Source organism: Trematomus bernacchii, unplaced genomic scaffold (assembly GCF_902827165.1).
Source record: "Trematomus bernacchii unplaced genomic scaffold, fTreBer1.1, whole genome shotgun sequence".
NCBI classification, from domain to species: domain Eukaryota; kingdom Metazoa; phylum Chordata; class Actinopteri; order Perciformes; family Nototheniidae; genus Trematomus; species Trematomus bernacchii.
In genome coordinates, this window is record NW_022988066.1 from 4,117,934 (window position 1) to 4,136,029 (window position 18,096).

The 18,096-nt window shown below is 39.9% G+C and overlaps 2 protein-coding genes across 2 annotated transcripts in view; one reads left to right on the plus strand and one right to left on the minus strand.

The window, feature by feature from the left end:
- Nucleotides 1–18,096, minus strand: part of LOC117474733 (zeta-sarcoglycan) — a 283,850-nt gene that overhangs the window by 249,565 nt on the left and 16,189 nt on the right. The window lies entirely within an intron of this gene.
- Nucleotides 17,007–18,051, plus strand: LOC117474734. The gene is made up of 2 exons (XM_034120725.1): nucleotides 17,007–17,646; nucleotides 17,756–18,051. The coding sequence occupies exons 1-2, from the start codon at nucleotides 17,052–17,054 to the stop codon at nucleotides 17,893–17,895; spliced, it is 735 nt and encodes a 244-aa protein (XP_033976616.1). The 5' UTR covers nucleotides 17,007–17,051; the 3' UTR covers nucleotides 17,896–18,051.

The window sequence follows — 18,096 nt, forward strand, 5'->3', positions numbered from 1 at the left end:
CAAATACCTGCAAGGTTTAAAGCAGGAGCGTGGGTGTTTGTGCCCCTCTGATCTCTTCACTCACTTAATCGATGTGAAAGACAGCTTGTCATATTGTTCTTTCTCTCTCTCCTTGATTATGTTTTACTCCCTTCAACCTCTCCCTTTTTAGACAGGTCTGATGTGACGGGTTTAATCAACTGGAGCTGATTTGAATAGTGTGTGCATGTATGTGTGTGTGGGTGTTAGGTTTCTATTGAAAAGCCACTGTATTGGTGTGTGTTTATGTGAATTCACAAAACTAATTATGAATTCACAGACATGCAGTTGACCATCCTTCATCTTTATTAAGATTCTCCTTTGAAACACATTGTGTCATAAAGGTGGTAGGGATGCATGCTGAATGCCTTGACTATCTTGTCTATGACTATAGTAAACTGAATAGCTTTAAGATTTGGACCTTTGGTCAAACAAAACAAGTCTCCCTAAAGTCATTGCCTTGGGTTCTAGAAAATTGCGCAGGGAATGTTTCAGTTGCAGCCCTTAATATTATAACATTATAATATAATAGAAAATCATTCTGTGCATCCTGGCCAAAGTCTCTCATGGAGGTCAGATATTTTAAGTACACATAAAGTGTTAGTTGCAGGCAATGTTATCAAAACAATTCCATGTAAAGATGGCCAGACCCAGCCTGGACTAAGAACAATGGGTATACACACATTGCTGCAAAATGATCAGACCCTACCCGTTTACCAGCTTTGAACAAAAGACTATCGCTAAAAAGGTTGTTATAATATCATTATTCTCCCATCCACAGATAAGGGCAAGACAACCACATATTCATTGTGAGTTAATCTTGGTTGAGATAAAAAAGAATACATTTCTACTAACTTTCAAAACTCACTTATTGTCACTTTGTCCTTTGGTTAGCAAACACAAAACAGCATTAGCATGTAGGACATAGAACAGAGAAAAGAGACAGGGGAATGAAAATAATAAGAATATTTTAGGGAGGTGGAAAGGAGAAAGATGAAATGCAAGGGAGAGTAAAATCCAAACTCCCACATTAAATACTGTAAGAAAATGGGCCGGTTGCCACACAGCACATTGGGATGTTACTATCACATTAAAAATGCTATCTGTAGATTTTCTCATTTATAAATCACTGTGAAATTACTACGTGTGACACATTAAAGTGGTAGTAAAACATCTGTGTTGAAACTGTACACTCCGAAGATCCTTAGTAAAAACGTTGAGATATCCTAGATTTGGGCTGGGCTGAATTTGCCTGTTAAGTGACTGGAAGTATCAATTCTGTAATCTTTCAACAATTCAGTAATAGTTTCCGTTTCAAAGGCTGATGAAGAACATTATTTTAACAGCATGGTTGTTCTTCATATAAAAATAAAATAAAACTGTAATAATTAACCTTTGAAAGAAAACTTTAGAAAGGACGGAGCGGTCCGCCCGCATTACATTTCATTATGAAATGAAAGCTTGAATTTATCGTTTTCTGAGGTCAGTATTATTATTTTTTATAGGTCTATATATGTTGATACAAGGCTGACTCACTGCTACTGTTTTCCTCCGATTATGAGAACGGTACACACGTTGTTGGGATAATTAAACTCTGTGTTTTGTTATGAAGCTGGCATTCAGGAAGGAGAAAAGTAACTGCAGCGAAAGTGAATTCTAGGAGATGGAACTTACATTAGCCTTTTTAGTGGCAGGGTGAGTGAGCAGAAAAAGGCGATGAGTAGGAATCATAATTGTGCAATTGTGTTAGAACATATAGACTGGGATATGAACTTTGTTCAAGGATGAGTAAGAGAAGAAAGAAAAACGTTGCTGGTGACAAAAGTGTAGTTATAAAACATCTCTCTGAAGCAGAGCAGCTCAGGGCAGCCACAATCCTATTTGTTCCATCAGTTTTGGAAGTTGCCTTTGGCCACGGCAGCAACATAGTTTCAACTCAATTCAGATGGAGGAAAAGTTTAGCATTTCTTCAGCAACGTAAAGTGCATTCAAAATGTAGGTTGTAATGACTGTTAATCTGAGAAAAAAGCATTTTCTAGTGTTAGTATTTGTTCTAGTTTAAGTGAGATTTAACAATTTGCAGACATTCCATAGAATGAAAAATCTGTCAATTACTAGAAAGAAATAGTCAGCAGTTACATTCATAATGTAAATAGTGAATTAAGCTATTCTTTCTTATAGCTTTCTTTGCTTCCAGCGAGAAGCTGAGATGAGATGAGAGGTTAAAGGAATTAAGTGTTAAAATGTAACTTTTTAATAGAGTTGTTGTCATACTAAACAAAAAAAGAGTGCAAAAGAACTGCTCCGCTATAAATTATGGATTATACTGGAATGCGTCTCCCTTTCTGCATGGACACTAATTTACATAAGAGTGTAAAGAAAGATTTCAGTTTGCGACATGGCAAGTTATTTTCAAATGCAAACAAAAGGTCATGGTAGCAGCCTATTAATAAATGATGGTGTTGTAGCTGGTTCAGTTCCTGTGTCAAGAAAGTTCATAACTGCCCGAACGTTAATTGTCCACGCAGGAGATATGAATAACAATGAAATAAAAAAGAAACAACACAAAGTGCTGTTATTATGTGAAAAGCATAAGGAAATGGCAAGTGATTCATGCAGCGGAAAAGGAAAGAGGTGTTTGTGTGCGTGTGTGTAAGCAAGTGCTTAAAAAGGAGGATGTGAAAAGGAATGTGAGCAACATGAGGGGATCAAAGAAGAAGCTGCAGAGGAAGCGAGGAAGAGATTTCTGGTCAGCTGCTGTCATGATATGCAGCCTTAAAGGGATTATAAGAAGTTTGACAACAAAGTGTGCCTTAAAACCAGAGTGGAGGCAAAACAAGCTGCTTAATTGGGCAGACAGTTGCACACTTAAACATGTGCAAATGGCTCCTTAAAATGCTACCAACACTACTGTTTTTCAGCATTCAGCTGACTTTTCACCAAAGGACCCTTAACAAGGGCTGTTAAAATCATGAACGCTGAGGGACACACACTACAGCTCCTTATTTGAAGAATAATATAAATACTAAAGGTTCTTAGATAACTGATGAGTCAGGAAGTCTATTAGTCAATGTACTGTGTTGGGAAAATACTGAATGTACTCTTCCAATAGCACATGATAATAAAGGCCCTACGTAGCTGTGTACGTAATACCTCATTCACACCAACGGTGTTTCAGGGCCGGTTCGGAGCTGGAGCTTGAAAAGCACCGTGTTTTCCTGTTCACACCGCAGCGGAGCAGCCTCTTAGCTCCGGAATCCGGTTCGTTTCAAGCACCAAAAAATTGTCGGTCTAGAAGCAAGAACCGCATACGTCACGCTTACAGTACGTCGGAGGGGGGCGAGATTAACCCTAACAGTTAAAGGCGAGTACGGCAAATAAAAGTTGTAACAAGCAGTAGCTCTGAGCAAAGTGACAAGAAGGCAACCACACACTTGTAAAAAAAAAAAACACACTTTATAAAGTCAGGCAACACTAACCAGGCTTCTTGTGATTCTGTTTATTTGTACCTTACTTTGACCATCCGTTCGCTGTTATTGATCATTGTGGAGAGCAGGCAGACGTTTTGTTTTGTATTATAGCAGCTATCGGATGGAATCAATACATGGGCTGCACAGGTTGCCATGTCCGACTATCACAAGTAGAATCATAATGAAAAATACGCCGGTAAAAAGTGCCTGTAGAAAACGGCTTATGCCACAATAGGATAGCAACAACAAGTAGTCAAGATATTCAGTTTAGCTTCGGTTGCTATGCTAACATCAACCATTTTATACCAGAGAAACTTTAATAACAGCGTTGTGATGCCAAACAGCATCAATTCAGACTGACACACATTCACTTAAGGGGAACTGGGGATATGTATCAGCTGCTTGTGTGACAGTCAGACAGTGAATACTTTAGAGCCGTGTGAGCTAACCCGGAGCTAACGGGAGAATAAACTCCCGTGGAAGAGCAGCCAGCACTGCAGCGGTCGGTAAATGCAGCTGAAACACATTAATAAACAATGAACCACGGCACTCTGGAGAAAAGTATAAGGTTGGAGAAGTCGTTATTTACTTTAATCTGGCTTCGTACGATTAAAAGCAACACGATCATCGACCCGACGCAGTCCCCCATTGTTGTTGTTGTAGTAAGCGACGTAAACGGTGACGTCATGACGCAGCAGCGGCAGCACCAGTTGGGTTCTGGGCAATGTGAACAGAACAGGGGCTGAAAAGAAAAACCGGTTCCGAACCAGAAAAGCTCTAGCACGGAGCTAGAACGGGAATCGCGTTGGTGTGAAAGCCCTATGTGTGTGTGTGTTTTGCTCCGCTCACCGGTCCGTCACAGAGCTGCAGGATTTCTGCTTCACACACGTTGCATACCGCTATTTTATTGTCATTTTCGGACACCTTAAAATACTGCCAGACTGGTGAAGCCATTTTGGCGAGCTTGTTTTGCCACGCACGGAGAAAAGTGTCATGTATTTTACATCATAATTTTTACGTCATGCGATCGGCTCTCGCGATCGGCATTTTTAGAGAGCACCGATCGATCGGCAGAGAGTGAGTATCGGTCGATCGATCGGAGCATCCCTAGTGTTCACCTTCAGTTGACTGATGAAAGCCGGGACAAATTCATCTTAAAATGATTGTTACTACTTCTCAATTCTTCTGTTGCCCCTCTTCCCCCCATCAACCTACTTCATCCCCTACTGCACAACATATTTCCTATCTCTGGCCTCTTCTTCGTTTTTCAAGTTCATCCACTCAATGGACTCCTCCTCAGTAGAGTTGTTATAGTTTACTGATATCTCAATATTCCATAGTTGAGGGTTTTCAAACTGTGTATATTTGCTCATCGACTTTATTTCATATAGCTGGCAAAAGTGATTGTGAGTTTGAGTTTATCGTACTGACAGGAGCAGCATCTACAGTATGAGATAATTGTAAGTAATTATTAAACAGTATATATATATATATTTATTAAGGTATACAAATAGTTGTAAAAGCAGTTATTTTTCATCTAGTACATTAAAACATTTAACATTCAACTGGCCTTCTATCTCTTTTTTTCGTTTGGATGTGGTCATGTTCGGTTTTTGTCCCCCTCTCCTCTCTTTTCCTGTCCTCTTCCTTTATTCCCCCTGGATCCCTATCCATCTTATTTATGACTCTCACCAATGTTGCGTTCTTATTGTGTTTGTAGATGCTAGAAAAGTTTGTCTGATGGTCACTGTCAACAGTAGAGCAGCAGTTAATCCATCAGTTTTTCTGTAAAGTGAAGTCTACTGGATCTGCAGACACTGAAGGAGGACTTCTGTAAACTTTGCTTTCCTTTTCTGTGGCAAAGACAAGCACATGTTCAATTTTGTCTTGGCGCAGCTCCTCAATTTAAGTTAAGGACAAAAAGGATATTGGGGGTTTTCGAAGAGCCTACAAATGTACCAATACGTTCTGGCTTGATTGAGCAATTTGAAACATTCGCTTCCCTGTAATAGACAGGAAAAACAAGACATAAAGCCACAGAGCATCATTGAAAGAGAAAGAGAGCATGTTTAATGTCTATAAACGAGTGGCCTGGGGCCTCATTTATAAAGGGATATACGCTCAAAAGATGGCGTACACCAGTTTCTACGCAATGTTTGCGATTTATAAAATACTAACTTGACGGGAAAATGTGCGGTCCTCCACGCAAACTCTAACCCATGCGTACGCACTAAGCACAAAAACGGGAGAGACGAGAAACTGCGACACCGTTGGCAGAAGGAAGAATGGAGAGAAATATGTGGAAATAATACCATAAATAAAATGTTACCTCTCATTTATCAAATATGAAGAATTCATTTTCAAACATTGATTAAAGCCAATCTTAAAATGATTAAACAAACGCCTGTTTGAGACTCCTCAGTGCACACAAAAACATAACTTGGAGAAATAAATAAATACGGATATGTTATTTAAAACCACCTCGAATATGTTGTGTTAATGTTATGAAATGTTTTCTCATAAATGATGCGGTAAGCAGAAGGACAGAATTACGTCTAAACTGACGCCGTTTTGCATTTCTATAGGTTGTATACGAGCATGGTTTTATATACTATCACGTTTAATCATGTTTTATGCCGTTTGCCAAGACTTGATAAGTCGCTCGTAAAACACAGGAGGTATGGAAACTAAGAACACCATATGTGGTAAATTGTACAGCTAAAATAACATAACACATTAGTTGTATTTCCTTTAACTGGTGGATTATGGATATATAGTTGCTGATCGAAAGCTGGAACACAAACCACCAAATACAACAAAATAATTCAGATCCAGTCGCCATGACTCCACTCCGGAGGGATTCCCCGATCATTTCTTACAGTTTCTCATCAAGGGGGTGTCTCCTGTCCCCGGTACAAACACACTGCCTGAGGAAGGTTAGGCTATGTGTATTTTATTTGTCATTAACTTTTTTCGGACCACTTATTTATTTATTTTGGTGACGATCCGACCTCGATGCTGCTACTCTGGTTCAAACTGCATCCACCAAACAATATGATTTATCTCGACCTCCCCAAAATAACCAAAATCTGACACGGTGTGAGATGTCTTTTTTAGCTGTGCTGTCGTCATTTCCTGCGATCTTCTTCATGCAGTCAGTCAGAATGAATGAATGAATGGGCGTTTCTTTGACTATTTATAGGCAAATATGGGCGTTACGTGAAGCCCGCAAAAGCTGCGCCGCATTTCGAGTCGATTGTGATTTATAAAGGGAAACAGGCGTAGGAAGTGCCGTACATACTTCCCTCGCCGCTACGCAATGTTTTGCGAATCGGAAAATGTCGGAAAATGTCGGAAAATGTCTGTACCTATTTTTTTGCTTTGTACTACGTAAGCAACCTTCCCACATCAATCCTACGCAAGGCGTTATAAATGAGGCCCCTGGCCATTACATTACATGTTACTTGTTAGACGCTTTTATCCAAAGCGACTTACATATACTGTGGGCAATCCCCACAGGAGCAATTTGGGGTGACGTGTCTTGCCCAGGGACACAACGACATGCTGACTGCAGTGGAGTTTGAACCTGTGCTCCCCTGATCCCAACACCAACGCAATAGTCCACTGCGCCACAGCCTCCCTGTTTCAGTCTTCTTGTTTCTTAAATGAATCTGTTTGTTATTGCAGTAATACCACAATGAAGTATACTGCAGACCTTCATCTTCTCTTTTGTCTTTTCTGCCTAGATCTATCCTCTTCTTCTTTGATTAACCTTATTTTAGTCCCTTTCTGCCTGTCTCTGTCTCATAAACCCCCTGCCCTTTTTCCTCCTTATTCTGTGTCTTTCCTCCCCAGCCACTCATACTGGCAGAGCAGCGCAGAGTTTTCTTAGATGTTTGAAGCTCTTATATAAGACTGCAGCTCAACCTGACTCTGCATACTGTAAGACTTCGGGTGTGCAACAGCTGATTTGAATATAGACACGCATGAAACCACCAAACAGTAGTTGCATGAATATTGTTGCATGCTAATTATTGCTTATATAGGTCCATCTTAGTTACCAAGAATTCAAGAATTAGGCCATATGACTTATGAATAATTTATGGTATACAATCACTGCCGATTTAAAGTTATAATTCATTAGGGTTTTAATTTAGTCAAAACGCATTCTTGATATCATTTACAGGCATCATACATATTCAAACGTATGTGCATTATGTCATTGTTTATCTATAAAATAACTGTTATTGTTACTAGTTTTGCCTTTTGTGTTTTATATGCCATATTCCCGGAAAAAAGTATAGCACAGATTAGACATGTTGTAGAAGACAGCCAGCAGGGATTTGATGGGGGAGAATGTATACGGTTGTCTCCTCTTGTTTTCTTGGAGTAATAGGGCCCTCTGATTTCCTCAAGCATGAGAGGAACCGCGTAACTTCATAATAACATTACATTTGTCTATTAGAATCTCCTTCAAAACCACAGCTTGTCGAGATTAACGCTCCTAAAATACTACTGACTGCATGAAAACACAATGGACCTGTCGAGGAGCTACGGCCAATGATAGCTGAAGAAACAGTTGAGGAAAGACGTGATATTCATCCAAAAAACAGTTACATTTAGAACACTTTTAAAAGAAAGTTTGAACGTTTCGAAGCACGCGTTTTTTTAGAAGTGCAATGTTGTGTTTTATCTACGGCTTGGCAAGTTAACGCGTTATTGTCGCGCAAACGCATTAATTAATTAACGCTGACAATCCCTTAATCGTGCATTAACCGTTTTTTAAATTATTATTATTATTTTGATAGTCTGTTGGTCACTGGCTCTGAATACACATACAGACAAACCATGGCTGGGTGGGATTTGATCAGTATTGGCTTAGGATGGGTGCACATACTTGATGCTGTTGTTTATCCAGCATCTCTTTAGTTAGAAACTGCTTGAAATGGGCCATGTTCACAATCAGTACCAAAACAGGAAGAAGCCAAAGCCTGAATTGAACTAAAGTAAGTGTTTATAGGGTGTTCGTTCCTGTATAATATGCTTGTGCTTTGGTCCTTCAAGTATACATTTGGATTTTTCAGTCAACACTGGCTGTGCTTGAACAAGTATTTTTAAATGCACATGCTGCAAGGCTTACCTGATGCTGTATGTACAATTGCAATGATCAAGAAAATAACACAAGTGAGAATTTCTGATTGGAAAGTCCATTCTGAAATCAAGGATGTTGCATAATGTGCTGCAGTAAGATTTTAAAATAGTTCACTTGAGGCAAGGCTTACTGACACACACAACAAGTCTAGTTATGGCATAACTACCGTCGAATAATGTTGTTTAACTCTTGACTTGTTTTATTCTTTGTAATACACATGAAATTATCCTAAGCAAAAAGAGAGAGAGAGAGAGAGAGAGAGAGAGAGAGAGAGAGAGAGAGAGAGAGAGAGAGAGAGAGAGAGAGAGAGAGAGAGAGAGAGAGAGAGAGAGAGAGAGAGAGAGAGCGAGAGAGAGAGAATGAATGTGTATGTAACTACATCTACAAAATGTCACTTTATGTTAATTAGAGCTTTGTAGTGAATATTTGATGATAAACTGTGTTAGAAGTCTGGAGCTTGCTGCGTGTGTGCAGCAGCAAGTGGGAGAACAAGTGAACACAGTAAGAAGGAATAATCATTCTGAATGCAGCTCACATCCACACAGATCATGACATGGCAGGCATTAATGATTCATAGGCAGAGCGATACAAAGAGTAAAGGAGGGAGATCAAGAGAAAAGATGCCAGGTGGGAGGGAAAAGAGGAATGGGGGGGTGGTTGATAAAAAGAGCAGAGGAATAGAAGAGAAAGATGAATAAGTAGAGGGAGAGAGGCTGATGGGAAATAAAGTGGCAGAGGAAAAGAGGAAACCTTAAAGTTTTTTTTCCTTCTTACTGTAGCTTCAAGCCATTCTGGTTGGTTCGCTCCTTTTGCTATATTTTGGGAAAGCGTGACGAGACAAAATGTGAGAGCAGGGGAAATGCAGTTTGACATTACTGCAATGTGAATCCCAGCCCCCGCATTTAACACCTCATGTTTAAGTATTTTCTGCAGCTGTTCCTCCGGTTTGTTTAGGCATTTGGAACACTTGTGTAATTTCTACTCTGAGAGTCTTGAAATCAGTCAAATAGGGTAGGAGACTGTTCAAGTCTGAAGTAAACTGAAGTGAGGTCGAAATTGCTCTGCGGATATATACATAGAAAATTGGTAATTTATCAAAAATGTTATTATCTCCATGTCAAGTGGGGCATTTGTAATGATTTATTACTATTACAATGAGAGGCTAGGGGAGCTTTTTAACATGTATTACTTCCAACAGACAGACAGAGTGATAGAAGAATCAGTCTTCACATCACATTCAGATTCATCAAATGCAGCCTGAAAATAATACACGGAAAAAGGCTGAGCCACCCTAGAATACAGAAAAGGTGGCAAGGGACTGGTGCCAAGCCTGTCAACCCGATTACACACAACCTACACTCACACACAGTCAAAGACAAATACACACACACCACACACACACACACACACCGGATGTTTGTCCAGAGGGCGAACACGTACACCCAGACACACACACTGGCACAGCACCAAGGTGGCATGGCAAGGCACTGCTAGTGGCCTTGTCAACTCAAGTAAGCTCTCTCAGGAAACAGACAGACCCAAAAGTGCAGATCATCATGCAGAGAGAGAAAAGAAAGAAGAGACAGGGGGAATCTGGGGGAAAAGAGAGGCCCATGTAGAGACAGAGGATGAGAAAGAAGACCGAGACAAGAGCAACAAAGCCAGGGCATGAGCAACGGCGATAGAGAGCAAAAGGATTGGTAGAGTGAGCAATACAGCAACAGATGGACAAAGGTAGGAAAACATAGAGGGAGAAAGACAGGACATAGATTGGTGGAGTGAGCAACAGAGAGACAGAGAGAGAGAGGGAGGAAGATGGTCAGAGAGAAGAGACCATCTGCCATTATTGGGAGACTCCAGGCAGACCTGTGTGTGTGTGTATGTATGTATGTATGTATATCTCTCAGCAGAATCATATCATGAGGATTATCAGAATTACGTACAAGGTAATGCAGACAAACACAGAGACCAGGTTCATGACATAGGCTAAACGAATACTATTTGCTTCTCTCTGAACCAGCAGACGGTCCAACATTGATGATAATGAGCCTAATGTGACTGCCCACATCTGCTCATTTTGACCAGTCTGGGGGAAAAAAGTTCAGGTTTGAAACGGGCTTCAAACAGTCATATAAACAAGATCTCAAAAGCTAAGAAGTGTTGCTCTTTATAGATTATCAAGCTTTATATTTATAGTATTACTTTTGTCTCCACCAAAAACGTGGATGTACCTCGTTACAGTCAAAAAGAAAGAGCCATCAGGGCTGGGTGACATAGAACATAGACAGCAGCAGAGAGTGAGGCTGTGAATTGGAAATAAACTTGCATATTAGTTAAGAACCAATATGCTGCCAAATATGACACTTTGAACACAGAATTACATTTAGTTTTAGTTTGATCTAATTGAGGGATAACTGCTGTAACAGTAAAACAGTGTATACGTACACCATATACTATACATGCCGCAGATAAACTAAAGGCAACCTCTAAACAAGTAACAAAAAACAAATATTAATACTAATCCCATTGATATTTTGTAAATGTTATATCTAGCACCTTGAAGTCCCACTCAACCTTTTAGACTTCTTTATTTTATACACTGACATATGACCTTTCTCATGATGGGTCATTGATTTTAAGTAGTTGAGTTTAATTGCCACAGTAATTACTTAACTACTTGCCAAGTATAAATCTTGACTTCATGCTCATTGAATAAAATCAATACAGTGTAATCACAAATAGCCCTCGTTGTCAACTTAAATGCTTGAGAAATGTGCCAAGAAGCTCATAAGTCGTACTCAGTCATTACAGAACACATAAATAGGCCGAGGTATGGTGCTCCTGCTTAAACAGTCAAATTACAGTACATAAATCCAGTACCTTGCTCAGGTGTTAGGGGCCATTCACCATCACTTCTCAGATTCTCAGGTCAGTCTGAATGTTTCGACTAGTCAACTTACCAGGGATAAACATAACCTCCCTAAGCTTTAGGGTGCATCCATACCATAAATAGGTATTCCTGTTTTCTCACATTAATGATACGAGCAAGACCATGGGAGCACTAGATCGCTCTGTAAGCTCAATCGATCTGGTTTTATTGGCTATTGATCGGCAGTAGGGATGTCCCGATCACCTTTTTTTGCTCCCGATCCGATTCCGATCATTTGATTTTGACAATCTGCCGATACCGATTTTTCCCGATCCGATCTTTATGCAATGCATTAAGAGAAAAAAAAGGAGAAAAGCATTCAAGTTGTCCCTTAAACCCCACGTTCTCCACCACATATAACGGCTGGTCATCCAACACGATGAATTCAGCTATCTTGGCTGTTATCTTTTTGGCCTTTTCACTGTTCTGGGGCAGTTTCTCTTTCCTTTTGAAAGTCTCTGAAAGTGTTGGTTGTTTCAGTGCCGTTACCCGAGTGGCCGCTGTGTACTCGTTGTGTTGTTGTTGGTGTTTGTTTCTCAGGTGGCGTATTAGATTGGTCGTGTTGAACGTAGCTCTGTTCTTTCCACCACGCGGAACCTCCGCCTTGCAAACATTGCATCTGGCTGTTACACTGCCTTCGCTTTCAATTTTATAATACTTCCAAACTCCTGACATTTTCTCTGTCCCGACTCCCGAGTCACCAGCTGAACGTAGCCTCTTGTTAGCTTACTGCTACTATTAGACACTGCGCCCTGCCCACTCTGTTGCCAAATTTGAGAGAAATAAGCAACCAGGTCTATGAAAACAAGCCCAAAAGAAGCAACACATACATTATGTTGTGTAATTTTAAACCAAAACTAAGGCCTCAGGATGACTTTAAGACGTGAACATGGTCATTTTTGTTTTGTAACATTAAATAAAATAAAAATATTTTATTAAAAAAAAAAAAAAATTCCCGATCCCCGATTTTTTTCTCCCGATTCCGATCTTTTGAAAATCACGTGATCGGCTCCGATCCCCGATCACGTGATCGGATCGGGACATCTCTAATCGGCAGCGCTGCACACACACAACTGAGAAGTTGAAAAACCCATAATTGCTTACACAGGAGGATGATAAGCGACGCCCAGGGGAACAACTAAAGGAATAAGTTATCGATAAGGACACTGTCTAACCAGCGATTAAGAATCACTTCAGACCTTTGGTATATTCTCCCTAAAAAAATCAGACTGTTAATGTACTTCTTAATATGTAAGAAGCACAAAATAAGAAGCTGTGTTGCAGTTTTTTCTATCCCTAAAGTACATTGCAATTCAATACATCACATCATCAAAACATTTCTGAACAGCTTGCCTTCCTCTATTGTCAAATTCAGCAGTTTCTTGGTGTATTAGAAGTGAGCAGAGCACAGGCTCTTTTCTGATGGGTATCCAGTTGACAAAAGGTATTAGCATGATTTAAAGTGTGTGGGTCTCAGGAGAGGATTAATTTACTCAATTCCATTCCCCAGGCTGAACAAAGTTTTAAGCACTCCAGTTCAAAAGTAGAATGAGATTAAATTCCTTCTGATGGTGATGTATTGGATTTTTCTTATTTATTTCTGTGATACGACATAGCTGCAGCCTTTTTCCGAAAGGGAAAGTATATAATTCACTTAAACTGAGGGTATAATGAAATGTGTGTTATTGTTTGATATCTGAAACACAATACACTAATCAGATTTGGATAAACATTGAAAGCTCAATATACATCACACAATGATGAAGAAACTACTTAAATGTGTTGCATCAAAGTTAGATTATTATACGGAGTTAATTCACAACTCAAATTGGATTATTGCAAGATGTTTGCAGCAAAGTGCTTTAAATTAAACTTTTCAAATAAAATACACTGTTTCTTCTTTCAGGGAATGTTTATCAGCAAAGTGTTGGGATTGAAGAACTAATGAAAATGTCATTGATTTGAATGGAGCCACACAGAATAAACAGCAGAGGCTTTTCAGTATTACAATAGGATTTGGGTCAAAATCATTACAGTTTTACTTCAAACAAAGTAAAGAATTTGCATTACATAAGATGACCAAAACTCTGCCCTTTTTCTGCCAAAACATGTTATTATGAAAAAATAAAATGTCATGATGTACTATTTGTAGTTTAAAAACTTGCTTTGCACTGCCGATACTGCAAACAAAGGCACATATTCTGTTACCATAGAAACAATGTTTAGTATTAACTGCACTTGACTGTGGTAAATGAGGACAGAAATGACAGATGGTGCGGAGCAAATGCTTCTTTTAAACCGTCATTACACTGAAACACACCAGATATAAACATAGGTCGCACATAATGGTTAAAACACTCCCAGTTTAGAAATGCAGTATGGTGAAGGAAGGGAAAGGTTGGCTCCTTTTAAAGGTGGGGTATGTAATTTATTTCAGAAACACTTTTTGTTATATTCCATGGAATGCTCTTAACATCCCGATAGCAATGCATATATTAAATGCTTTGACAATAAATACATTACAAAATGTCATCTGTGGAAGCTGTGGCGCTGTAAAAAGCACGACCAATCATCTGAGCCGGCCCAGCTAAAATAACTGGATGGCCTACCTGCCTGTCAGCCTTCCATCTGTGCACAAACTTATCTCGTGCCCTCATTGGTCATGTGCGCGTTTGTGTGTGTTGGAGGAGGGGCTCTGTAAGGAAGTCTGAAGGAAGAGGCAGATTTTTTTCGACTGCATTTCAAATTCTAGCGCACTCGAGCTGGTTTCTCCTATACCTACCCTACCTTTAAGGGATTGTGTTGGTTAGGGACCAAAAGGTCTGTATGAATTGCACTTGTGGTAAAGTCAGTCTGAGGCATTAACTCTGTTACTGAGACAAAGTGGTATAACACATCGACTGAGAATTGTATTTCAGGGACACGCCTGGTTTAAAGGATGTGAAACATTATTGATCCTATAGAGGTCATGGTCAGCTGCAGATCAGCACCAGTGCAGCCAGTGTAAAGAAGCCCTGTTCTGGTAAAAGACACTTCAGGGTTGAGGAAAGGTTTGTGTTTTTTTCAATTCAAGATTTTCACAAAGGACCATTCTGTTATATGTGAGGAAAATAAAACAAATGTTGGTGCTTTATCAAGTGTTATTATGAGCATCGGAAGTTAAAAGAAACAAGTCAACTGCTCCATCTCATGGACCTTTATCCATCAAGAACACATTGTGTTCCCTCTATGCCCTTCTTTGGCTCTCTGCTGATAAACCTGGAAGTCTATTAACCCACCCATGTGCCTGTTTACATCTATAGAAACAAAAAACGGAAGCTCCCTCTCGCATGTACAAAAATGCACCCAATATATGTCCACCTTGTTTTTAAACATTAGCATGCCAGTGCTAAGGCAGCCAGGCATAACATTCAGAGACCCTGATCCACAATGTCTTGCTAACGCCTCTGCAACATTTAGAGAGGCAGACGCAAACCCTCATCCATATGCATGGCCTGATTACCACCTCTCCTTTAGCTAAACATGAAGCTTCACGGTCAGAGACTCTCACTACAGATGCATACTCTCAGGATCTGGTACATACATGGACACCACAGACAGTTGGATGTACTGCAGACAAACTTGACAAGCACTTCACAACATGATTTAAATAAATGCACACATACAGAAATGTTTGCCTATACATGTTTACATTTTGGGAAAATGGTGGTTTATATTTTCTTTGTTTCCGGTTGATTTTGTACATTTTATCCATTTACAGTCATTTTGTTATTTTGATGTTAAGCAATGTAAATAATTTATCAACTTATGTAAATGCTTTGGCAATGTGAACAGAGCATATCATGCGAATAAAGCCATTTTAAGTCAATTGTAAAAAAGAGTTGCCTAAATGCTGCATTAATATCAGTGTGGTGGATAACACTGATAAATGTTGTCCTCTGATGATATCCTCCATCAATGAGTGATTTAACAAATTAATAAAATAATCAATGACTAATTGTTCTGGAACAGGAAATATGTCCTGTGGACTTTTCATTTAACAGGTGGAAAAAGTGTGCTTGTCAAATCAACAGAAAAGTTTAACAGACCTGATTTTATCGCAGTTAAGCAATAACTTCCATCTGACTGAAAGAAACACCTTGATTCTGTCCCTTAGTCTCTTACCTCAAAATCAATCAAGGTCCAACATTATTGAGGATGTTCAAATCTTTGAAAAGCTGTCTTTTAGGCAACCCGGTATCACGGCAAGATGTGAACATGTGACGATCTACCATGCTGGGAGACGTGAATATGTCACGGTTTCGTCCCTTCAAACGTGACAGTTACACGGTATTGTTAACATGGCCCAACCAGTGGAGAAATACCCGGAAGTGCCTAGCAAATGGTCTACCGCGCCTATTGGTCGGTTTTTATTGTCAAAATTAGATGTTTTTAATTTATTTTTTAATCGTCACACTCGATTTCGCCGATTTTCTTGTTGCCCTAGCTGGTCGACACCTCTTTTAGCAGAAACAAAGGCTACATTAATGTATTAAATCGATGTTAATCCATGTTATTACATGGTTTAGTTGAATATTCGATTCTGATTGGTCAATTCAGAACATGTGACACGTTGTTAATCCAGAACAGACAGACCGCTGTCAAGGATTTATGACCGTTGTTAAGGACGCTCAAATCTGCAGAAAGAAGTCCGGTCGATTGAACTGTATACAGTTTGGCTGAAAAGCAAACTACATGCAGTCTGCTTTTCGAACTGACAAGACAAGAGATGCTCAGAAAGAAGTTCGGTCATTTAACTGTTTTTCAAATTTAACAGTTTGAAAAGCAAGCAAACTGTCTGCTTGTCTTTAGTTTTCCGCTGTCGTGTGATAGCAACATGGAGGATTTTAACATTAATTTTAATATATTTGGAGAGCACAGTAATTTGGAGGAATGGTTAGTGGCTGATGAGTCCCCAGTGAAGAAAAGAAAAAGACAAGAGGGACAAGAAAACAGAGAGAAGTAAGAGAGGCGAAAAGACACCGAGATTTGAATGACAGAGAAATCGACCAAATTGAAGAGGACAGGCATGAATTGAATACAAAACGGAACACATTATGGGCTATGAAACTATTTAAAGACTGGTTGATTGAAAAAAAAGAACCAACAGAGTTTGACAGCTATGGAGCAGAAACCCTGAACACGCAGCTGCGGTCCTTTTATGCAACGGTCCAGACCTCAAACGGCAAAACCTATTCAGTTGCCAGTTACTTGGGCATTAGGGCAGGGATATCAAGAACCTTTCCAAGGTTTGACATCATGAACTGCGCTACTTTTAAAGCAAGCAACGATGTTTTCACATCTGTTGTAAAAAAGCTCCGCAAAAACGGGAAAGACGTCAGCCAGCACCACCCGCTATATCTCAGCTGCGGATTTGCGGCTGCTCAGGGCTTCACAGGCGCTGTCTGTGAACACAGCCGGCGGACTGGTCCGGAAAGTGTGGATGGATGTCCAACTGCATCTTGCCAGACGAGGCAGAGAGGGAAATCGACATTTGAATCAAAGCTCTTTTATTTTGAAACGTGATGATCACGGATGCGAATATATATCTCTTGCCCACAACGCCGATACCAAAAATCATAAAGATCCAAAAGACACGAATAAAGAGAATGACAGAGGTTTTATTTTCGCCGAGCCTGAAAACCAAAATTGCCCCGTTGCCAGCTTCAAAAAGTATGTTTCCCTGTGCCCATCTGACGCCAAAGCCTTCTACCTTCACCCACTAAAAAAGGACCAACAGCTTCTCAACGGTGAATCAGTGTGGTATTCACGTGAGCCCATGGGACATAATTTCCTTGGGCAAATGCTACCCACAATAAGCCAGGCAGCCCAGCTTTCAAAGCGCTACACAAACCATAGCTTGAGAAGCACGGCTGTACAACTGCTCTCTCAGGCTGGTCTTGGATCAAAAGAGATCATGTCTGTGACTGGGCACAGGTGCGAGAGCAGCCTGAAGAGTTACTGGGCTCCAACAATAACCGAAAGGGAGAAATGGAGCAACATCCTGTCCTCCAACCCAGGAAATAGCACCACATCGGGTCAGTGCCTTTCCATGTTGTCTGTCCTTACACACACATTAGCGGTAGCGATACAACTGTGGCAATATTGTTTCCCGTTTTTTTTACATGTTGGGAATTGTGCTTTCAGATGTGTCATCTGCGAAACCCCCGCAAGGAGAGAGGATCGAGGACAGAAACGTTGATCTCAATATCCCTAAAGATTTCCCATTCACCATGTCACATTGTACTATTAATGGAAACGTTCAGGTTAATGTTAATTACAGCTAAGGCTCAAATGCTAACATGCACAGAGTTAGTTGCTATCGAAGCAGTTCCTGCCGTTGCAACAGCCTAGTTCAAACATCAACAACGGACTATTTTTCGTAGCGGATGAATGTCATTTAAAATCAGTTACAACTATGTTTTTAATCATTAAAAATATTTTCTAAAACAATAAAAGCATTTCAATTAATATTGGGAGTCATATCG

Bases quoted from the DNA above. Each gene is read 5' to 3' on its own strand.
- LOC117474734 (XM_034120725.1), top strand. From the start codon at position 17,052: ATGGATGTCCAACTGCATCTTGCCAGACGAGGCAGAGAGGGAAATCGA. The intron at 17,647-17,755 runs GTCAGTGCCTTT...TTGTGCTTTCAG, and splicing joins AGGAAATAGCACCACATCGG to ATGTGTCATCTGCGAAACCC.